The sequence below is a fragment of the Phalacrocorax aristotelis genome, chromosome 4 (assembly GCF_949628215.1).
Source record: "Phalacrocorax aristotelis chromosome 4, bGulAri2.1, whole genome shotgun sequence".
NCBI lineage: Eukaryota > Metazoa > Chordata > Aves > Suliformes > Phalacrocoracidae > Phalacrocorax > Phalacrocorax aristotelis.
The window spans coordinates 54,612,456-54,636,627 of record NC_134279.1 but is presented as its reverse complement, the minus strand read 5'-3'; the positions used below and the strand labels follow the sequence as shown (position 1 = coordinate 54,636,627).

General features: G+C 40.3%; 1 protein-coding gene across 3 annotated transcripts; it reads left to right on the top strand.

Moving 5' to 3' along the window:
• The first annotated feature begins 103 nt into the window (after positions 1–103).
• On the top strand, positions 104–21,900 carry SPATA18 (spermatogenesis associated 18). 3 transcript variants are annotated; one of them, XM_075091507.1, is made up of 12 exons: positions 104–313; positions 3,149–3,254; positions 3,366–3,481; positions 4,998–5,116; positions 12,728–12,862; positions 13,527–13,764; positions 14,565–14,723; positions 15,266–15,441; positions 16,300–16,423; positions 16,773–16,841; positions 17,663–17,708; positions 18,179–21,900. In XM_075091507.1, the coding sequence occupies exons 1-12, from the start codon at positions 227–229 to the stop codon at positions 18,184–18,186; spliced, it is 1,383 nt and encodes a 460-aa protein (XP_074947608.1). In that variant the 5' UTR covers positions 104–226; the 3' UTR covers positions 18,187–21,900. The 3 variants fall into 3 exon arrangements, with proteins under 3 accessions (XP_074947608.1, XP_074947607.1, XP_074947610.1); XM_075091506.1 differs by lacking the exon at positions 18,179–21,900 and having other exon boundaries at positions 17,663–17,725; XM_075091509.1 differs by lacking the exons at positions 104–313; positions 3,149–3,254; positions 3,366–3,481 and adding an exon at positions 3,824–3,903.
• Positions 21,901–24,172: the final 2,272 nt, after the last annotated feature.

The following is a 24,172-nucleotide window of genomic DNA, read 5'->3' as shown; positions in this document are numbered from 1 at the left end:
CTGCCCCCGTCGCCGTGGCACCCGCCGCCGCCCCTGGCCCGGCCCACGTTACAATCGCCGCTACAAAGGTAGCGCGAACGCGGCGCTGCCCAGAGCGGCGGGCCCGGGCCGGCGGTACCAGCTCCCGCCCCACGCCGCCCGCCCCGGAGGGCTCCCGGGGGCACGGCTCGGGCCGGGACAACCAGCGCAGCCCGTCCCAAGGTCGGGGGTGAGCTGACAGCCGGCCATGGCCGAGGGCTTGAGGCGGCTGGTCAGTGCGGAGAGCGGCCGGGTGCTGCAGGAGAAGCTGGAGAGCTGGTACCGGGATTACGAGGTGGGCCGCGACGGGGGGTGGGGGGGATCGGTGGCTGCTGTGGGGCTGTGCAGAGGGACCCTGCCGACCCTCGGGGGCCGGAGGCCGCCGGCGGCGGCGTGGCTGCCGCGGTGCCCGGGCCCTGCGGCCGTTTCCGCGGTGACGGCGGGACGCGGAGCAGCGGCGGCCCCCGCCGCCTACCGGGGGGCGGGTGCTCTTAGCCCGGGGAAACCGAGAGCCACAGCCGGCCGCGGAGCGGCCGCGCTTCGGGGTCAAAAGGCCAGTTTGGGACAGTGACACACCCCCCCGCACCCAGTTATCCCAGTTGTGACACAGGCAGCCTCCGCTGTTTTCTTTTCTGCCGGTGAGAAGGTTCACTGACAGCTGGGACTGGAGGTTAAAAGTGGTATCTGAGAGTATTTGAGCTGTAATGGATGAGTCTGGGTCAGAAAAGAGTTTTGTGGTAAAAGACCAGCAAATGGAACCGTCACAGGTGTGCTCAGAATGAATTGCCGGTGGCCTGGGAACAGTCAGGAAACTGCGAGGAAAAAAAAGGATGCTGAAAGTGAGAACGGGGCCATGCACCTTCCTGGCTCTTGGGGGTGGGAAATCTGTTAGAGCTGGGAGGCTGCCGCAAGGCAGCACAGCAGCAGAAGGGCTTTGCGAGGGGGGAAGCAGGTGTGAGCAAAGGGTTTCAGGTGTGGGGGAGGAGAATGCTGGAGGTGGGTGTAATGGGATGCATGGAGGAGAATGAGGCAACAGGGGAGTCAGGAGCCGAAACAATGGAAGCAGGAGAGAAAGTGTAAAACTTTGGGAAATGTGAGATGAAGGGAACTGAGATTTGAAAACTGGGAATTTTCTCAGCAGAAACAGCCTTGGCAGGGTTGTCGCTCCTGTGTCCCCAGGTTTCATAACCATCAGTGTCCTGAAGCTAGATTTGGTCATGAGCCTGTAAGCATCTACAGTGTGTGTGCTATGGCTGGTGAGGAAAGGTGCTGAGCAGAGACGCAGCCTTTTCAAGGGAAGTTGGTTACTCTTTTTACTTCATGACATTGCCATGGTTTAGTCCCAGTCAGCAACCAAGCACCATGCAGCTGCTTGCTTGCTCCCCCCTGGTGGGATGGGGGAGACAACCAGAAGAGGAAAAGTGAGGAAACTCATGACCGGAGGCAAGACAGTTCAATAGGTAAAGCAAAAGCCACGAGCTCAAGCAAAGCAAAACAAGGAATTCGTGCACTGCTTGCCATTGGCAGGCAGGTGCTCAGCCACCTCCAGGAAAGCAGAGCTCCATCATGCATAACGGTTACTTGGGAAGACACACAACGTCACTCCGAATGTCCCCTACTTCCTTCTTCTTGCCCCAGCTTTATGTGCTAAGCACGACATCATATGGTATGGAATATCCCTTTGGTCCATTGTCCCAGCTGTGTCCCCTCCCAGCTTCTTGTGCACCCAGCAGAACATGGGGAGCTGAAAAAGGCCTTGACTATTGTAAGCACTGCTTAGCAACAACTAAAACATCTCTGCATTATCAACACTGTTTTCAGCACAAACCCAAAACACAGCCCTATACTAGCTACTAAGAAGAAAATCAACTCTATCCCAGCCAAAACCAGGACAGACATGTAGGAGTTAGAGCATATTAATGGCCAGTCAAACTCTGCAGGATTCATGGTGAAGGACAGCTTTAAGGAGGATTTTGAGGGTAGCTTGTAATGCTACCACAGACACCAGAGGAGGAAGAACAGAGGCACTCATTTTAAAATCTTCAAATGGAAGGTGGAGGTAGACCTCAGGGGGATTGAGCAATAGTGGGAGCTGAACTCTCTGTAATAAGTGAGGTGAGGGTAGTCGGTGAGGTCCTGGGAAATGAAAATGAGCAGGTTCAGGCTGCCATTGTGGAAGAGGAGGAACTGGCAGATGGAAGCACCATGGGTGTTATTTCAGTGTAATGAGCTGGAAAAATGCACCACTGCAAAAGTGGTGTTCTGGTGGAGGTTAGCTGGGTGAGACTGGTCCTTGAGGCCAGAGGAAAGCATGCTGCAACAATCAAAATGCAAGCTGACAGGGGCATGGGTGGGAGTTTTGGAAGCTTGTAAAAACCATATGGAGGCATTAAAGCCTGAAGACCTAGAGGGTGATCTAAGCTGAAGATGATACACGGGTTATGGATAAAGATTAAGGAAGCAGGTACAAAGTGCGCGTTGTCCTGGCAGGTGCAGTATCACCCTGGACAGATTAACTCTGTCAACTCCTTTTCTGCATTTGCAGAAAGTGGTGTAGTTTTGCTGTTCTGTGTTTCCTAGGCATAAGGCTGGATTTTGCCTGTTCTTCAGTAGTGTTTGTTTCAGTTGGTACGTCTTAAAAATCAGATGAAATTGCATGGAGGCCTCATGTGGCTGTTGACAAAGCAAGATAATAGCCTTATATGTATTATTTCAACTAATATGGAAAATCAGATTTTGGACTGATACGGGTTTTTTTATCCAACAATCTCCTACCATGTTATTTTAAAAACAAAAATTTTAAAAACTGTGTTGAAAGATTTTAACACAGATCCACAATTATTACAGTTCTTCTTTTAGAGATATTTGTGGTTGCGTCTTCTTTATGAATGGGGAAAGAGTTTTCCCAAGTAGTGAAATAACTGTGTGATAGAAGTCCCGATGCCTTGTTCGTTTGCCTATTAACAATGTGAACATTATAAAGATGAATATTCTAGCAAATGCAGTAAGAAAAGGTTGTGAAGATATAATTTATAGGAAAAAAAAACACCCAACCCAAACAAGTCATGATCATAACAGGAATAATTTTAAGTAAACCTAGGCAGAGGTATTAACACACATTAATTTACAGATTAATTCCTGTGATCAGAATCTGAACCGATGCTGTGAAATAATAGAATTGAACTCTGAGATTCAAGGGCAGCTCTTCACAATCCTCAATGAAACATCTCAAGAAGGTAAATCAGTGCCTTGCCTTATTACTAACACATTTCACACGTGTCATCTTTTCAAACTCTGGCTCTTTCTATAAGTGTTCTCACAATTTCTTAATGTGTGTATTTTCTTAGGTGGGCATTATGCAGGTGTGGAAACAATAAAAACTCGTCTCCTGCCATGGCTAGGGACTTGTTTCTCCTGTGCTACTTCAGGAAGGCTCTTTGAAACCAACCTCTCTCTCACTCAGGTATGTAGGAAATTTATTTTAAGGTAGAACAGTGTGATTTTATACCTGCAGGAGAGCTTTAATGACTTTCTGTTAACAATAGCCTCCCTCCCTGATTTTGCTTAATGAAATATGTCCTTAGTTGCTCATGGAGACAACTGTAGAGACAACTATGCTATTCCTCTGTCTCACATTTCCTTTGAAAGGGAAATCAAATAGGTCATTTAAGTTACTTTTGGCCTTCTAGGGCTTATGCTGTTTCACAACAATGAGTGACTATATGGAGGAATTTGCTTTGTAAGAGAAGCTATGTTCTTGTACTGCTTTCCTTTTCCAGGTAAAGAATTATGCTACATTTACACTTGCAAAGATGTCATAGAAGTACTTATACCATATCTCTATTAGTAAAAACCAAACTGTGAAAATACATGGGTAAGCTGAAGGTGTGTATAAACTCCATGCGTTTATCTGTGAGCTCCTTTTATTTTTTTGAAGAAAAAAAAAATCTTTGTTTAGTGTCTGAGCTTTATAATACCTCCAGAAGGGGGGAGGAAGACCCTGCTCACCTCCATCATGATGCTGCCACATGCCTGACTTGATGTTTGGAGTTAGTGTGCATTTGATATTTACTGAAGTGTTATAGTACTAACAGTTTAGCAGGAAAGACAGATCTGCTGTGGCTTTGTGCTTTGCAAGAAAATAAGAGCATTGGTTGATGCAGACTAGGGGAAAATATTGAGGATCTTGAGATTTGACAGTGATGTCTCCATGTTCTCTGACTTCTCATTTTTACCCCTCTTCTGTCAAAATCTTTCACAATGAAAATAAGGACAGATGAAAAGTTATATCCCTGAAGAGTCAGATTCTTGTGTATTGCAGGAGTAGGGTTCTGCAAAAAAACCACAAAAGGTAAAATTGTGATGTTGTTAAATGACAATATACCTGATACACCAGTTATGGATTTGTCATTGCATGACATTCAAAATTTAAAGAAAGGCCTGCTGCACAGCTACTTATTTAATTCTGGTAGTATCAGGCAAACCTACAGGTTGTTAAAGACTGAGCTGGATGTGTAACAGTATGCTTTCTGGAATGACAACAGCTGCCTCCTCTGTTCTGATAACTTTTTCTGTTATTTTGTGTACATGTGTTCCCAAAAACTTTACTTGAGTTGGTGATAAAGTCAGTCAGAAGATGACTGACTGGAAAAAGACCCATGCGACATATCCGCAAGAACACTTTGTTCAGATGATGTGTATACAGGTAGTAAATCTGCATGTGCAGGTCTTCTGTATTCTCTGTCATGAGGTGTAAATGAAATGGATATTTTTCCTGATATAATTGAGTCTTTGTTTTGTGTGCCTGGAAGGTATTGCCTTTGTCTCTGGAAGTTATGCAATTGCTTTTGTTTTCAGTTGCTTTAGAAACAGTCTCTGCTGAAATGTTTAGAAATACATCTGCTAATAATGCTATACTACGTTGCTAAAGGATTCTGTAAGGTAGAACATTCAAGCAGTGTGAATTTGTTTTATTGTAGGATTCAATTGAGAAAGAGAGGCAGCTGAGAGAGCTAGCCAGCAATCAGACTTTTCAACTGCAAGAGCTGCAGGAAGAACTGACTTCAACTCGTCTACAGCTCAACCATGTGCAGCAAGAGTAGGGGAATTAACTGTGATTCTTTTTGTTTGGTTTTTTTTTTGTTGTTTTTTAACAAGCCATGTATTTCTCTTGACATCTAAGTACTGATGGAGATTTGTAAAATGTTTCACTTCTGGCTTAAAATCAGAGCTTCAAAGTATATCTAGGCTCTGGATTGTCTCTGTAGTGTCCAGAGTGGGGTACAAATGATACAGTTGTACTTGCATTCATAAACTGACTTGGTAGGTTTTGCTTCTGGCAGAGGAGTTGGAAAACATGCCGGTATTCTAGATAAAAGGATTTTGTATAGTGCATGACCATCCCAGTGGAATTATAGTCAATGAACTGTTGCGTGCTGAGCAAACCTTGATAAAAAAATCAATTGAGCAGCTATAGTGCAACACTTACTGAAGGACTTACAACATGTCATAATTACAGTATGTAGTTGGAATGCGAACATCTAAGAAGCTCAAAACCCACTGTGGCAAGATGGAGGAAGAAGGACAGTTTTTCAAATAAATGACTAGGACTGAACAGTTTTTTGTCAAGTTGTATAAAACACATTTTGTGGAGTACTGTAGTTTTAAAATGACTTAATTGCTTCACAAATGAATTTGTGCAGTTAGTGCCGCTTCCAGGGACATTTCAGGGGTAGCTCCAAGGACAGACACTTTCTCATGCATCCTATTAGTGTGAGGACAATGAATGTTCACAGTCCTTGGGTCAGTACAATAAGTGATATGATTTAATGCTCTAAGAGTTTCCAAGAATATCAAGTTCTCAGAACTGCAAACTGTATTAGCTAGATTAGAGGAAAGAGGTTCAATAGAATATTTCATCCTGTACCCTAAGCTTGCAGATATCTCCTGCTTTCATAGAATTGTAGAATCACAGAATGGTTTGGGTTAGAAGGGACTGTCAACGGTCATCTAGTCCAACCCCTCTGCCATGGGCAGGGTCATCTTCCACTAGTCCAGGTTGCTGAAAGACCCATGCAACCTGGCCTTGAACACTTCCAGGGAGGGGCACCCACAGCATCTCTGGGCAACATGTTCCAGTGTCTTACCACCCTCAGCATAAAGAATTTCTTCCTTATATCCAATCTAAATCTTCTCTCTTTCAGTTTAAAACCATTACCCCTTGGCCTATTACTAGGACAGGGGGGAAAGGTAAAGTCTTTCTCCATCTTTCTTATAAGCCCCCTTTAAGTATTGAAAGGCTTCATTAGGATCTCCCTGAAGCCTTTTCTTCGCAAAGTTAAACTATGCCAACTCCCTTAGCCTTTCTTCATAGGAAAGGTGTTCCAACCCTCTGATCACCTTTGTGGCACTCCTCTGGACCTGCTCTGACAGGTCCATGTCCTTCTTGTGATGGGGATCCGAGACCTGGATGCAGTACTCCAGGTAGGGTCTCATGAAAGGGGAGAATCATCTCCCTTGACCTGCTGGCCCTGACTTCTTTTTATGAGCCCAGGATATGGTTGGTTTTTTTGGGCTGTGAATGCATGCATGTTGCCAGCTCATTTCTAGCATTTTATCTACCACTATCTTCAAGACCACCTCCACAGGGCTGCTCTTAATCCATTCCCCCTCCAGTCTGTACTGATACTGGTGATTGCCCTGACCCAGGTGCATCACATTGCACTTGGCTTTGTTGAACTTCATGAGATTCACATGGGCCTGCTCCTCAAGGCTGTCAAGGTCCCTCTGGGTGGCACCTGTTCCCTCAAGAGTATCAGCTTGGTGTCATCCACAAACTTGCTGATGGTGCACTCAATCCTGCTGTAAATGTCATTAATGAAGATATCGAACAGTACCAGTCCCAATACGGATCCCACTGTCACTGTCAGCACTTGTCACTGATCTCCATCTGGACATTGAGCTGTTGACTGCAACTCTTTGGCATGGCAATCCAGCCAATTCCTTGTCCATTTATCAAATCCATATCTCTCCAATTTAGAGACAAGGGTGTTGTGTGGGACCATGTTAAAGGCCTTAAAGAAGACAAGGGAGATGACATCAGTTGCTCTTTCCTTAATCTCCAACACCTATTATATCTGTTATGTCTCATCTTGGATGAATGCAGGCATTCCAATTTTTCACTGTCAAAGTCTCTTGGTCAACTCTGAGTGAGTAAAGGTCAGTGCAACCCCTTGAAAAGAAGCTAAGAGGACAAAAAACCCTTGTGATCTCACAGTATACATTAAATATCAAAAGTGACAAGGTGGGACAGAGAAGCGCCCCCACAATGTTTGAAGGAAGAGAGGTTTTTTTCTTCTTGGCATTTCAACTGGTTTGCCAGAATTGGGTAATCTTGCAAAATAATTCCAGCCTGGAAGGTTTAATAAGCAAAGGAGTTGTTTTCTATAGCTATTTCTAACTATAGAGAAGAGTTATGGGAGGCTGGTGGATCTTATTAACGTATAAACCTGAAGGGAGGGTATAAAGAAGAAAGCCAGGCTATTTCTAGTGGTGCCCCCAGTGGCAGGCCCAGAGGCAATGGGCACAAACTGAAATGCAGGAAGTTCCCTTTGAACATCAGGGGAAACCTTTCTTTACTGTGAGGGTGACCAAGCAGTGGCACAGGTTGCCCAGAAAAGTCGTGAAGTCTCCATCCTTGGAGATATTCAAAAGCTGTCTGACATGGTACTGGGCAACCGGCTCTAAGTGGCTTAGCTTGAGCAGGCAGGTTGGACCAGATGACCTCCAGAGGTCCCTTCCAACCTCAGCCATGCTGTGGTTCAGGTGTGTATAAGGGTTGGTTTAGGGGTGAGGGATTTCATCTTCTGCTCCTGTGTGGATAGAAAGAGATTACTTGATGAGCTGGAGAAAAGTGCTGGATGGTCCAGGTGATAAGTACAAGGAAAGTTATTTGCTAATACAGATTGGAGTGAGCATGAGGCAGTTTGCAGTACAAGAAAAAGTAATTTTGGGCTGGCTCCTGCAAGAAGTGGAAAATCAGTGGTAAAGCTTTTGTGGGTTCCATTTCTCTGTGCAGTCAGATGAGAGAGGTGTTGGTTGTGGTTTGCAAAAGTAGGAAGATGGAGGGTTGGGAAGAGGTAATTCAAGCAGAGATGAAGTTATGTGTGAAAGTTTTGGAACTGATCCTTTCAAGGTGATGCAGTATGCAGTCATGATTGTGTAGTTATTGGCAGGCAGGCAGGAGACAGGTGCAGGAGAAAGGGTATCTTGGGACATAGATTCTCTATCTATGGATAGTGAAGTCAGTCTGAATGCTGTGAATTGTTGAAATCAATGGAGAAACCGGAACCGAGTCTTAATGAAAATAATTGGTCGTAGCAAAAAAATTCTGTTATTGCATAGTCAGATATGATTTTTTTATAAGCTATATGTGCGTTGATAGTCTGCACAAAGCCCAGTGTGATTGTTTGAATATGTTAAATTCGTATGGACTTGGGCTACTTAAACAGTCAGTTTGTCATATGAAATTCTCTGGTAGAATCTCTGCCTTTACCTTTTTTTGCAGTCTGGCAAAAACCCAGTTGGCTCTTGAAGACACAAAGACCAAATCAGCCACTACTCTTCTGGCAGCAGAAGCAGAAATTGTTCAGCTAAAAGCAGCATAAGAAAAATTGAATCTGAGGGTATTTGTGGCAGAGAGTCAGCATGCAGAGACACAGTCTGTCATTTACCTGAGCGGGTTCTGTTTAGTTTACACTGTCCTATGCTAGAGCAAAAAATAGGTCTAGCTCCTTAACATCCTGTAGCTTTGTTTCTTGGTGTTACAGAGAGAGAATTAACCTAAGTAGATCCATGTGAGGAGAACCCTTGTGGCTGAACCTCTATACTTTCCTCTTGAGGATAGAGGAAGGATTACTTTGAAACTAGCAGCCTGATAGCATTTGAATCTTGTAGATGAAGTTAAATAGCAGAGAACCATAATCTGAATATAGCCGGAAACTGTTGTTTGCAGTTTGCTATGACGTTCTTGGAAGTGGTGCGTGTGTTACATAAAAGACACTTCAGTCTGTCAATCTTAAGATAAAGTTCTTTATACGGCTTTTTCTTTTAGACTGTATTTGCCAAATCCTTTTGCCTGTCCGCATAGAAGTAATGGCTATTGGTAATGTTGTTGTCTCTGGTTTTAAAATGTTTTTTGAGTTTCTAAGTATGTTGGTCACATCTGGGAAATAAACTTGAATCACTAAGGGTGCAGCTGGGAGGCCTACCTTTCCATTTCAATACAGGGGTTCTTAAAACTAATTTCTTTTTATGGCTTGGCCTACAGGCAGTTCTAGAAGCAGTAATAATTCTTCACTGTTATGAAATACAGCCCATGTCTCTTTAGTTTTGGTGGGGGGTTTTTGTGGTGGTTGGTTTTTTTTTTGTGTGCACGTGTGTTATATTATCAGAAAAGAATACAAAGGTAGTTGAAATTAATTCCAACAGCATGTGAATTCTTGTGATAACTGACATTTCAACAACAGAAATATAGTCAGACTTGTTAAATAAATGCTTGCAGACTTCCAGTTAAATAACATTGCTGCTCTTAAAAATGGAGGAAACTTGACTTTGCTGCTTACACTGTAGGAAAGGGTGTGACTGTCCTCAAGTTTATCTTTCCTGTTAGGGCAACTGAGAGGATAAGCTACTCCTGACAAAGACAAGCAAACAAAAAAACCTCAGACCATTAGAGTTTCTACTTCCAATATCAAATTGAATATCACTTGTTCATCTCTGGATGTTTATCATTGCTTCTAGAATAATGTTAATTGTCAGATTTCATCCATGGACTTTCCTAGACAGTGTTGCTCGCTTTGGATTTTAAGTTTTTGGGTGGGTACCTGGCATATAAACTCATGTTCCCATGAAATGGGCTCTTTTGATTTGTTGGGTGAAAAGTAGCTCATATAATTCCTTGATTCTTAGATATAACCTGATCGCTGTCTTCCCAATTAAAACTATTAGTAGGGAATAAAACATCTCACAGTTCCCATGTGTAGGTCTTAATGCAGACTGGACAGAAATTCATGTTGCCATTTATACTAATGACAGAAGACTAAAAACATTCCTGTCTTCCCATGAATTCAGGAATTCTGTAATCTCCACATACTTATGGTTTGTGTTAGCTCTCAGTTTAGTTGGCACTGTAATTTGCATCTTTTGCTGGGTATGCAACTTTTGATTGAAGCAAAGGTGCTATTTTTCATGTTCTGTGAATAATCTTTTCAAAATTTCAACCCTTTTAGTTGGGTGAAATCAGATTTGCCAAGTCTTCACCTGCCTGTCCAAACTAGAATCCTTCTAAAAGCTGAGGAAGTGAGGTCAGGACTGATCTGTGACACTTGGGGCAGGATATCTTTTTTTTCCTAATGCAAGGAACAGTTTGCCAGGAGTGTCCTTTGCATCTTTGTCTGTAAAGTTGTTTTTGAGACTTTTGGAATAGCTGATGATCTCATTCCTCTTGTCTATAGTCTGTCTGGCTTGCATACTTAAATCAAAGCATGTTTTACAAGATCTCTTGGTCTCCTGGGCTGTTAGAGCAAATGTGGTCTAGACTCGATATAATTAAATTCTATAGCCACTATAAGCTTTTGTTACATCAAGATACTAATTATAACAGGATTTAGCTATCTGCTGCAGGATTACGAAGGAAAATACAATTTTTTTAAATGAATAACAATCAACATCTAAGAGTAATTGGAAGTTCTTCAGGAGAAGACAAAAAATAAAGTGTACTAAAAACTGTTGTTATATGCAGACTGAACAAAATCCTGTTAGTCCCATTATAAATGGAAGCTTACTACTAGGGTGCTTAGACTTGTGCCAAGGTCTAATCAAACTTAACAAAGCCAGGTGACTCCCTTTGAAGTAAGTGAGGCCAAGACGTCTTTTCTTTCTCGATCTGCTGTGTGGAGGACCTGTTATATAGATTGGCAGGAAGAAGTTTTGATAAACATGATTGTAATTAATAATGGCAAATATGGTAACTTGAATCGGTTACCTCAAGACCTTGTAGTGTTGCTGGTGCAGGGGGCTCTTAAAAACAGGTTAAGCAGGCATCTGGCCAAAATTACATAGGTGGAGTTGCCTTTGCCTTGAATTTCAAGGCAATCAGAATGAGTTGGGCTTAGCCCAAGGAACGGGGGAACTGTGAGGGATTTTATCACTAATGAATTGTTTGAAACTGGAGGGTAGCAGTGGGCTTCTCTATCCAAACAGCATTAAGCAGATACTTGACACAAATTCTGAAGGCTGTTGCAGTTTCTCATGACAAACTTGTTGAAGATGTCTATTTTTAAATGGTTAGATGGTGGAGTTTAAAACAGTAGTTACAGCCTTAAAATAAAAGTGGGTTATAAAAACTATTCTGATTTTTCTAAAAATTATATTTTGCCTTGTTTGTTCCCATTATTTTTGTAGTATCTACATCTCTTTAACCAAGTAGTACAGAAGTGAAATGATTCCTTTTTATTTATTCTTTCTATTGGATAGTTACTAACACTGCATTGTCTGTCTGCATTGTCTCTCACGACAATTTAAAGCCTGACTAATGTGTAGTATATTATATAGGGTTTTTTTAAAACACACCCCCCTTTTTTTTTTTGTACATAATGATTTTCCCCCATCTCTATCTCTAGAACTCATCTTCCCAAATCTGCTTTCCTTTCCCGGTTGTTCTTTATATTATAATTCTTCGGCCCTCTTTTGCTACTACTCCGCTAGGAGTCCTTGCTGGAGGAGCCATCTAAGGATGCCCGTGGGATTGTAATAGTATCTGCAGCTTTTCCTACCCAGGTTAGAAGGACAGTCTTTCCTCTTAGCAGATGTGCTGGCCTTATTGCCTGTGGTCCTCTCAGTCAGCCTGCTCCTTAGAAAGTCCAAACAAGGAGCTTGTCAGTTGGTAGGTGTTACAGCTTTCATTGGTTCAGATCCTCGAAGGTCTCACCAGTGTCCCTCAGTAAAGAAAAGGAAGGACAGACCGAATGCATGCCTCCAAGATGAATAGAAAGCATCCTTTTTTTTAATTTCTTTTGGAAAGAGGACAACAACGGTAATATCTGTGTTAGGAGGGAAAGCAGAGGTGTTGGGATACTTTCTAACATTAAGTAAAGGACAGAAGATAAACATTGGCAGACAAGCAGTTAAGCAACTTTAAGAAACACTGCTGCTCTTGGGGAGAGCAGGAAAGGAATCATTAGCTTTTGATATTGCTTGAATAACGTCATTGGTGATATTCTTCGACTGACTAACGTATCTGAGAAAGAAAAGAATCTGAGGGCCTGATATAAGAAAATACCTAAAGTCTTAAACTGTAGGAAACATCTTAGTTAACATCTTAAATTTGAGAAAGAAACCAGTTTCTTTCTTAGACCTCATCATCTGAGCCTAGTGCAAGGACACCAAATGTTAACCAGTGATCTCTCCTGTAACATAGTGTAGTGTGTCCAGTCTCCTGCCACAGTACGCTTTTACATTTTAAAGTGTAATTAAGAGTATGCTTTGGAGTATGCTTTTTTAAACTCTTGATTTCCCTGTGTTTCAGCATAAGGAGTTTACTCATTATTTCTCCTCTTTCTCTGTTCTTTTTGTTTGATGATGAGGGTTAATTGATGGTTTGCATTGGTAGAAGGACATCTTATGACTGACTTTATTCTGTGTGGTTAAGTCTGAAGACTTCCCGTGCCCAAGAGAAGGATGCCCTGAGGAAGTTAGACCGTCTGAATGACTATGAGCAGCAGATTCAAATACTGCGGGATGAGATTTCTATCCTGGATGCCCAAAAGTCTGTTCTCCAGAGCAGGTAGAGGCATTATTCAGATAAGTCACCGAATCAGAGAACTTGTTCATGTTAGGTGGCATGAATTCCCTCCTCATTTTAAATTGAAGTATAAAAAAAGCTAAGCTTTTGTACTTTGTTATGAAGGGACATGAACTCTTTGATTTCTCCTAGTGCCCAAATGTTTTAATTTCAAGCAGCTATTTTAAGTTTCTGGCAAAAGCAAAGAGAGCAGCTTTACAAAATACATTGAGAGCAACTGTATGGGATAAAAAAGATGGTTAGTTTTTTTGTTTATGTTCTCTTTGAATACTGTACAAGGCAGAATTTGTTGTTATATTCTTGCTTGTTTGACTTTACAACTCTTCAGTGGTACTGAAAGATGAACAAATCTCCAAAGTATTAGTAGTTAGAAGTATGTTTCTGCAGAACAAAGTGCTTGGCTCTACACACTTCAGGAATTACTTTGATTTTCTTGATTTGTTGATCAGGCTCTAGCCCATAAAATGTATTGACACAAATGCCTTTATATTAGACTAATCAGCTGCAGCTTTACTTCTGTAATTATGTTGGCTCAAAATCTCAGCTTACCCTGGTACTAATTAGATTGACTCAAAACTCTCTGCACTAGGCAAAAGTATCTGAGGATGGTGAAGTGACCTCATGCTTCTTTACATGTCTGTCATAGGCTTGCACGGAGCCGCTCTCCTTCCCCAAGGCACAGTGAGGGCAAGTCGCTTAGTGCACTTCCCCTGAGGAGCTGCTCACCTGGCCGAGCCCGACGTACGAATGCTTCACGTCGCGCCTGCCTGGTAGCTCGCTTTGGTGACATTTATGCTCAAGAACGCTTGGATGCAGAGACCCTCTTGAGGACATATATCAGTGACATGGAGATGGTGCAGAGGATAATATACATTGCAGCTGTGGTAAGAAAAAGAATTTCTCATTTTACAGCCTGGAAATGTTTTATAAAATATTATGGCTGGATTGGATTAAATTGTGTGTAAATTAGCATTTCTGTGAAGTACTGAGAAGAAAACTTCTCTTTTCCCTTTTGATTTTCCTTTCTTTCCCTCATGCTTTTAGAAAGCTAAAAATCTTTCCGTATCATGTTTCCTTCTTGCCTGTAGCTATGTGCTTTTCTAGTTTTATTGGGTCCCTTGAAATTACCTAGTTACCTCATATTTACTCTGAGCTCAGTCTGAAGAAATTTGTTTTCATTTCTCTGTACTTAATCTTCTTTTCTAAAAAATTGATGTAGTACATACCTGTGTTTCTCACTGTGTGTGATCCCAAGAACATTTAACTTACTGAAGTTTTTTTTCCCACAACTGTCATTCAGCTTACACTATCCGATTCAACCTTTCTTCCCAACAGACAAGAGGTTCTCCTGTCTGACGTGATAGGCTGTGGCATGTAAAATGCTACTACTAAATTCTGCTCTTAATATCTTTGAATGTGATTACACTGATTGTGGATGTGTGGTGGAATCCTACATAAAAACAGAGGTTAGGTGGGAAGCTTTTCAGTCCTGTCTTCTGCAAATAAATCACACTTCATTTAATCAGAGAAGTCCTTCCAGATGAATACTATTTTTAACTTTTACAGCAGCATTTTATATTCCTCCTTACAATGATGATACTGGGTTAAGTTCGTCCTCTCAGATAATTGATAATAATTTAATCTCAGTCTCCTGGATTTAACTAGATGTTCTTTGTGTTTGCAGGAGTCTTTTCATGCAGCAAAGGTGGCCTACAGGCAGTTCAAAATACGTGTAAGAGAGACTCTGTCTCTAGGTCACTCGGGGCCTGAGTCACTTGAAGACACTGTCCTGGATTATATAGTTCGCCACGAGGATCTGTATGACGTTCAAGCTAGTGTCAATGTAAGTCAAGGGCAGTGGGGAAGTAATGTGTTGATCCATTTCAGTAGCTAATAAATTTGGAGTGTGTAAACTAGAAATGTTCTGTAACCTGAAGAACAGTTTATTGCATGGATTTAATGTCTTGTAGCAGTTTATTTTCCAAAATAATATTGTGGTATGGCCAGCAATCACTTATTTGCCTGTGACTAGAATGTCTTTGTCTGCCAGACTATTATTTTTGGCAAGATACAGGGTAACTGTCTTAATCAAATAAATGTAAACTAAATTTCATATTTTTCTAAAATTCTATGCCCTACTGAAAAACTGCATCTCCCTCCTAAGATTGATGTCAATGATGTAGCTCATACTCTATTTCTAAAATAACAGCACATTCTTTCTGAAGCTAGTATTTTCTGGAATAGCCTAAGATAACATTGCTGGGAGCTTCTTATACTGACTTTTAAATGTAGAAAGCTGAGAGGCATATTTAGGAGGGATTTCCATACTTGTCCGTGAATAAAAGTGTTAGTGAACTGAAATTACTCAATTGTGTGTGTTTACAGGAAGTAATTCGCTCCATGAACATCAACCCAAAGATTTCATTTCCACCAGAAATTGATTTCATTGTGATCAGCACTTTGATTCGAGAGTTGTGCCGTGTGGCTTTTTCAATGCAGACACTCATTCCTCCTCTTGATGTTGCCTTTGGTACTGATGGAGAACTTTTCAGTGAGATCAAGTAAGAACGCCTTATTTTCAGTCAGATTCTTACTGTTAAAAAAATCCATCAGGTTGTATAGTGTACTTCTTTCGTAATTAATACAGAGGTTTAAAATGCATGCTAAACATTAATTTGGGGCAAATATTCTTGGTCTGTAGTGAATTTGGTATGTCTTTAAGGCTTACGATGGTATATAAATGCTAGGATGTAGACCAGTGTTAACAGCATTTTTAATGAACAGCAGAGCAATTTTCTGGATAAACTTCAGTCTCTAGAGCATATGTAATTTAAGAGGAAAATTATCATCAGCTTTCCTTTCCATGTTTAGTCTCTATCTGCCTCCAGTGTTTGTAAAATATGTGCATCTTTGTTCCTCCCTCCTGGCCTGTTTTGTAAAAGCCATGCTTACTGAGATCTGGCAGTTGGTGCCTGATAGCAGGATCATCAACATGTGTGCTGTGACCTCCAGGCTGTGGCTACTGTACAGCCTATGGATCTTAATACACTCCCATCTCTTCTGGTTTAGAGCTGAACAAAAAGAAAAATGCCTTTTAAAAATGGGACTTTAGTTTATAAAATGCACACCATAGCATAGGTTTTCTTTTTTTTGTAGGTCACGGCTGGCTGCTTTTTTGGCATTGCCATGTCTCTCGGTATAAGTAGACAGCATATTCTGCTAAGTCTGTCTTACAAATGCATTTGTTTTACAGGTTCACTTAAAGAATACTTATTTTCGTGATACAGAAATATTGTCATGAAAGATGTTTATGAGCTGTAACTAGTATTCTGGGTTTTATCAGCATTGATGACTTGAAGCATCATATTTATCTTTTGGCACTTACATGCAGACATTTATTGTACTCTGTAATTCAACAGGTATCATCGTAGTTTTGACTCCGATTTCACAGCTGCCTTGGTGGCCTATCACGTGTGGCCTGCTCTGATGGAAAATGATGTTGTAATTGTGAAGGGAGAGGCAGTCACAAAAAGGGGAGCTGTGGTATGTACTTCTATTAAGGAACATGTTAAGGGAAGTCATTGGATTTAAACACTGTTTTAAAATCTAAAAAGGTAAATTCTTGATTGTTCCCTATATGACAGGAGTTGTGTAAATCAAATATCAGGAAGGTTTTAGTGCCTCATCCTGTATTTAGGATTAATAGTTCCATTTGCCTTAATGTATTCATTATGCAGATGTATGATTGTTGGCAGAGCCTGTTTTAAGGAGAAAGTTTACTGTGTTTACTCTCTGTCCCCAGTCCATGTCTCCAGCATGGCAAGCCTGCTTGCCAAGTCTGTCTTTAATAAATGCTCTCTCTCAAGATGTCTGTTAAACTCTTCTCTTGTAGTGGTCTTGCAGAAGTAGAAGTAGAAGCAGAAGCCGCAGCCGTAGCACCAGTCCTCTTCTATCTCATCGTGTAAGCCCCAGCTGAATGCTTGTAGTATAAACAGTATCAAGTATTTTAAATTCAGAATGTAGGCAACCTTTTAAAAATGCTGATGTGCCACATGTACATTTTAACATTGGGAATAAATGCCTTTGGGTCTGGAATGAGGTGAAGCTGAACTGACAGATAGTTATTGCCTGGTGTAATTATCAGTGGAGATACTGTGTGAGAAGTAATCATAGTTAAATTCTCAGAAGTACCAACTGTGGGTCTCAGAATGCTTTCCCTCTGCTCCCTCTTGCTCCATCCAGTACCTTTCTGAATAACTAATTGCACCATCTGGAAGTGGTTTAGTCATCTTGCAGTACATGTACAGCACATGGTCCCTGCCTCCTGGAATTAGTAATCTAAATTTACCCCCTAATGCCTCAAAGGAGCAGAAAATCAGTGTAGTGGGTGGGCAGGAGGGGAAGAACCGAGGTGGTACTAATGAGATATGTGAAACCTTAGCAGAGTTCTGCTTATGGTATAGTTACAAAAGTTTTTTAATTATTTCTCTAAAAATCATGTATTTTTCTAATTATTAGCCCAGCTCATTAAATTGACATAGATGCAATCAAATTAAAATGTGAATGTTGAAAATGTGAGAGGCTTTGGGTAAGACTCACTTTCTTGTGTGTGTGCAGGGTGTGAAAGAGAAACGAGAAATTTTGTTGAATTTAACTTTGTAGCAGTGGAGCTGCACCAATACAGTAATGTGCAAATTTTCTGAATGTTGATGGGTCCCTATGTGCCTTTCTTGGGCACAGTTCTTTAGAATACCTGAGTTTCCTTTTCTGTTTGTCTTGCAGTTGTCTCGAAGCCGCAGTTCTTCACCACTGAGGAGCGGAAGCCCAAGTAAGTGGGCATATTAGGTCATAATGACTCATGCTTTTCACATTAAGCCCTTGAACGACTGAGCAACGAGACAAAATAACATGCTGAAGGTCTTTGACTCTAAAATACTTGTCCAAGTCTTATTTTTTAAAGTGGGTAGCCCCTGTCTTTTCTGTGTGCAGAAAAAGGCCGTAATTTGTGGCTTGGAGGAGAGCTTGTTTTTCACTCTACTCAGACCACTGTCATGAGTTCTCTCTGCTGGTTGCCTTTATTCTGGCCAGTTCTACAGTAAGTAAAAATTGTCCCTCGAGTGGGGAAGAGAACAGCTAGCTGCACACCTGCTGGCTTCGTGTCTTTCACAATCCAGAGAGATAGCTAAGTGGTGATGGTGAAGTGAGGGATTTCAAATGGTATGAATGTGTGCCCATGTTGAAGCCAAGCCTATTTAGAAAAAAAATAGTTGTACTGAAATATGTCTTTTTCTTCAATAGGGCGTTAACTGAACATGTTCCTGTGATTCAGTACATCCAGATCCAACAACTTCACTGGTGCCTTTTCTCTTCAAGAATACCTCAAATCTTGCAATAATGTGAATGACGATTGTCACTCCAAATGGAGTTTGTGTTCGGTGTGTTTTTTAGAATTATAGAAGGCTTATTTATAATTTCAGAAACTAATTCGACCCTTCTGATTTAAAAAAAAAAAAGTATGTGCACTACAGAATCATACTCATTTGGTACAATTTGCAGAGCATCGAGGAACCCATGCTGTAATCCTGCAAATGGAGTTAGAATTATTGCATATAGAATATTTTCCACAGATACAAAACGATGCCGTTTATCCTAATAGGATGTTTAATATACACTAAATGGTGAATGTTGCAGAATGTTGATGTTAGCTGTTACTTGAAAATAATTTCATTAATTGGTGCTTATTTACAGTTTTAGAAAACAGCAATAATCTTAGGATGTGCCAGCCTCACATAGCATCCTTTGAAATACGTCCTTGCGGTAAACTGAATTTTCTAGCTACAGTGCAAAAGTTGCACAGAACAGTCATAAACTACCAATGCTCCAGCAATCCCCAGGACTTCATTGACATTTACTTATGAAAGCACAGGTGTGTGCTTTAGCAAGGGGATAATAATCCTTGCTAAAATCATTGTTACTGAGAAAGGAATACAAAAATCTGTGGTTTGGAACTTAAAGTATTTTGAAAGTGTGCCACTGACTATTTTTAGGCTTGAAATATTTGCTTGAGGTGGCCTAATTCATATCACTTTCATACCAGACTGATAGATGAGTAATTCTTATGAAGGCAGTGGAAAAATCCTGTCCAGTTATCTCTTACTGTGGGCATTTATTACCTTTTAAGTTTAAAAATAAGAATCCCGAGAGATTTTATTCTGTCACTTTAAATAGTTTGTCCCCCTTGTAAATGTTTATTTTAATATCAGATTTTTTGTTTTCAAGAGAACTGATACTGTCTTTCTCTCAACCTCATCTATAGGGCCAGCCTTAAATACAAGCCGCACAAGTGACAGCTTGCGACCTTGTGCTTTTACACTGAAACACAAGATTTGTCATAATGGAGCTGATGATACAGTGGTAATTCACCAACTCCACTGTCTCATTCCAGTCAATACCTGATGCTTCAAAGGCATGTAGTGCTTTCCCCAGATTAATCTCGCCAAGTTTGGAATATAAACAATCAGGAAGAGGAAAAATTCCTTTCTGCCTCCTTTCTTAATCAGTCTATGTGCTGGAACATGTAATTTCATTAGTACTACTGTAATAACATAAGCAAAAATATTTTTATTAGTTCTGAAACTATTTAGTAATTAAAATGAAGCTACAGGAGGAATTTTGTGATCCCTTTCCAGGGATCTTACACAGATTTACACATCCATGCTCTTTCTCTCTACTTCTTGTGTGGCTTAAAACTTTGGCTCAGCTCTTTGGCACAGGATCAGGTTTCAGGAGACTTTCGCATGGGTCGCCATAAGCCATGGATCAGCTGTGACTCTAGTTACACAGATGTATTTTTGTTGGAATTAGGCCCATTAGTAACCAATGAGAGCAAAATGAGGTCTATACATAGTCTTATTCACAGAGCCACTCTGAACGAACTAAGGGGACACAAAGGCACATGCACGTTATATGGTGTACTTTCTTATTATTTAAGAAAGTCACAAGAGAAAATGCAAAGCAATATGTTTCCTCTTCTAAGAGCCTGACTGTTGATCACAGCTAGGGATCTGGGCTTGAAGCAAACCTGCATATTTCTGCACTGATCTCATGATTAAAACCACAGTTCTGTTAAAACTGGCCACCTGCAACTTGTGTGGCAACAGAAGATAGTAAGATATCCCAAGTATGGTTTTGAGCAGAAAAATGAAAAATTTTGAGGAATTGTATTGTAATTACCAAGAGCTAAAGAGAGGTAGGTTTTATAAAAATTAGATATTGTACATTTGTGTTCTGCATGTAATTAGCAAGACATTTCTGTGTTGTTATTCTGAGTTTAAATTTCCATACCGAGTGTGAGGAAACTCGGACTACATCAAGAAAGTATGTTTTTTCTTCACAAGCGTGAGAGGCAGGGTAGTTCCAGACTTGCACATGCCTCTGATGCCACTATGAACTAGTATTTCCAAAGATCTAAAAATGCCATAAAAGACACATTCTCAGTGGTTGGTGGACCATCTCATCTTGCTGCCCCAGCAGGTACCTAGACAGCTAGTTAGTCTCAGAGTAAAAGAGAAAAGTAATGAAGTGACAGCCAAAGACTTGTTTTGGTAGTGAGATAGCAGCTCTAGGGTGGTTTTTGGTGGTTGGTTTGTTTGTTTTTTCTTGGTTTTGGGGTTTGGGTTTTTTGTTGTTGTTTGTGGTTGATTTTTTGTTTTGTTTTATTTTTTTCACAATGTTTCAGAGCACAGCAAAACATTTTCAGCAAATAGGAAGTCAGTCCACGGCATGGTAGTACCTAGTTAGTTAAACAAACCTAGCTCTACTTAATTGTATACTGCAGCCCGTAGTATTTCTATAGGAATATACTGTTTTGTACTGGTTGCCTGCACAGCTTATTTACAGCCAATTAAATCTATAGGTCAGATAGAAGATTGCTTTTGGTGTCAAGTTAGACACTGATAGCTTCTGTGCTTCTTTTTATCCACATGACAACAGTGCAGAGAATGCATACCAATGAAGTTTATGTGGAATTAACCAGCAAATATAAAATAACTTATCAAAAGGGACTTCTGTAAGTGCTTTTATGATCCTATGAAAGAACAGATCATGAACGTGAAATTGATGACTTGATATTTTAACAAGAGCTTTTAAAATCTTAAGTTTTTGGTTTGTTTTGGGGTGTTTTTTTTTTTTTTTTAAGAAGGCTAGGTTTTGAGCTGATTTACTCTTTGCAAATGGACTGATGGAAGTGAGGCTGCACGGGATGTAAAAAAGGTGTTCACATAGAACAGCACATGTTTGTGGGGGATTTTGAGGTTGCTGGAGAACTTTCTCCTACATTTCAGCTCTTTGAAGGCTGATTATGTTTGTCTCAGTTCAGAGGCTGTCCCAGAGTCAGTCTAAATGTGTGGATGTTTTATCACCTATTTCTGGGAAAATACAGTGTCATCAGAATATCTTCCTCCTTTGCATCTCAAAAACTCATGCAGAGCTAGCAGATACCGGGGGTAAATAGCTCAGCTAAATTTGCTACTGCACAATGAAATATAAATTCAGAAATTACCTTAGATAGATTCCTCCAGCATCCTGATAGGAGAAAGTAAGCTGGGAGCAGGAAGTTGGTGGAGTCCTCCAGTCTAATCTGGTTGGCAGTGAGTTGTGGTGCTGATTCAGTCTTGTAGGAAGCTGTGGAGATGAGGGGTAAGTGAAAGCAAAAATACTCTACAGCCTGAAAAAAGTAAATGTGAAGGCTGAAAATTATCAAAATGCTCCTTGGAAAATGTATGCCTGTACATCATCCGGATTCTGAGCCTGTTAACTTTTATATTGCATGTATGTACTGCAAAAGTTTGTCATCCCATAAAGGTGCCATCAGAATTAAATACTGTCTATCAGCTTTATGTAACATTTGTCAGCTGCTTTTGATTGGTGTTAACTAGACAATGATTTTCTTACTCTAGCATTAAATAGTCAAGCTTTATTTTAAAGAAATAAAAACGCGTTTGTTATGGCTTGCAGCTATATTAGCATGTGTTCAGACTGAATGTTTTCAGTACTGTATTTCTTTTAGTCATGCAGCATACTAATCAAGTATACTAAAGAACCGTATATTTCACTTTATGGTTGAAAAGTCGGAAGCAGGTTTTTGATAGTTTAAAACAACACATGTATCTGTCAGGCTGTTGCTGATATACAGGTGCGTGGCTTATGTGGAAGCTGTACCTTTCACTTGGGTGGAGCACAGACAGAGCGCTTGGTGTCATTTTACTGTTAACAGACAAAAGCACAAACACAAATGAAGTGGGCGGTGTGTTTTTACTTTCTTATGGTTTTGAGAAGGCAACGCTTCTGCCATGCAAAAACACAGTTCTCAAAGTAATATTACGTGTTTGAAAGGAAAATGTCAGCATAAAGATGCTATTAATATTGCTTCCTGTTAAATTGTTTTTTTCCCCTAAAGGTCTTTGACCTGCCTTCAAAATTCTGTGTTTTAAAACAAAACAAAATTATAGACACACATAATTTTAGGTTAATTCCTTCTTTTCAGTATCTGGCATCCAGGCTTTTACATCAATCACATACAGCAGATATAACACTTAACCTTTATAAACTGCATTCGTGACCTTCAGTGAGAACCTGTCTCTGTGTTGACGATACATGCAGCCCCAAAACAGCATGGACAAGACAAATACCTGTTATTTGGCAGCATCATCTTCTATTCACAGAAACTATTTTGCCCTATGACCTTTTATGCCGTTTGCACTTTTAATGCCTGAACTATTTGGTTACTAAAAAAATAAATGGAGTTTTAAAGAAATGGTAAGTATTTTTCCAAGTTTTGTCTATCTTCTGGTAAAGTGTGGTTCACAGGTACTTCGTTAATGAAAAAAATAAGGCAAAATGTTGCAGTTTAGGAAAATCACACAAAGTTTATTTTTTAAAATGTTGTATAGTCATTTTATACAAATGTTACAACATGCAGTTTTCATGTTAACTAGCTTACAACAAAGACTTATCAGCATCAATTGTGACCCAAATGTAAAATTAAGACAATCTGAAGGGCTATTTTATGATATTTTTTTTTTTCTCTCTTTCCTCAGGCTAAGCTTTTGTGACTGCTTTCAGGGTATCTTATTCGTGTTGTAATACCTCATTTCGTGCGTGTTGTGTAGACAGGCTTCATTTTCCCTGAACCTTTAGGTATGCTTTATAGTTTTATCTGTCAATCCAAAATTGAGTGTTTTATTCTTTAAAAGCACTTTACACACTGCAAGTAGGTGAATGAGTACCATTCAGGCTGAGGTGAGTTGCTTAGATGAGGGCATGTGAAGTATTATCTGGTTCAGTGCAAAGTCCTCCCCAAGGCACATTGTCACTGCTTTCAGCTTTACCCTGAACATCACACCTTTGCTCAGAAAAGGAAACTCGACTATTTCTACATGTCACTGTAATTTGGGCAGGAATCTACCCAGCTAAAACCAGACACAGATAGGGATGTGCCAATCCTTTAAATACAATTAATATTTTCATTTCCAATCCCTGTATGGTGTATTGCTTGACCTGAAGAACTTGTTGTTTAAATGAAGTACTGTCTTCAAATTCTTCAGCTATTAAGTCAATGAAGCACTTGAAATTTTGAATTTATTAACTATTTTCAGTTGATCAATATCAGTTAGTACTATATGTCTTTCCCACCCTGACTGGAGTTTTGTGGATGACTAACTACAATCTAAGTAACACGTCCATTTCAATTAGCCTGAATAACCAGCGTGTTTTAAACTAGTACCTCAAAACTGTTTTATAAATTGGTTATTTTGTTAAAGAATTAATAAAATACCAAGCCTAAGCTCTTTGTACCTTACACTAACAGCACCTGACCTGCTCTGAATTTAGGTTAAGCCAAATTAAACCAGATCTCAACTGCTGTTGTTGCAAATGGACATCTGATCCTAACCCTCAAGGTGACATCTGTTCTCTGTAAGCTTGTGGCCTCTTTTGTTGATACTGCTGTTACTGGACTGGCACAGTTTATTGAGAGGTGTGATAGATTGTCCATCACAGGAATTTTAAGTCTGGGAGTGTGTGTTTGTTTTAAACTGCATGTATAACAGTCTAGGGAAATCCTAGAGCCTCATGCAGGAAAGCAGACAGGTATGACAGTTTCTTGTCATGTTATACAATACCAATACCGATTTTATAATACTGGCAAGAGTGTACAAATGGCAAATGAAGGTAATATTTTACCCTTTTTCCTGGTGCTTGGCTTCATTGGTAGTGCTGAACTAACAGCATCGT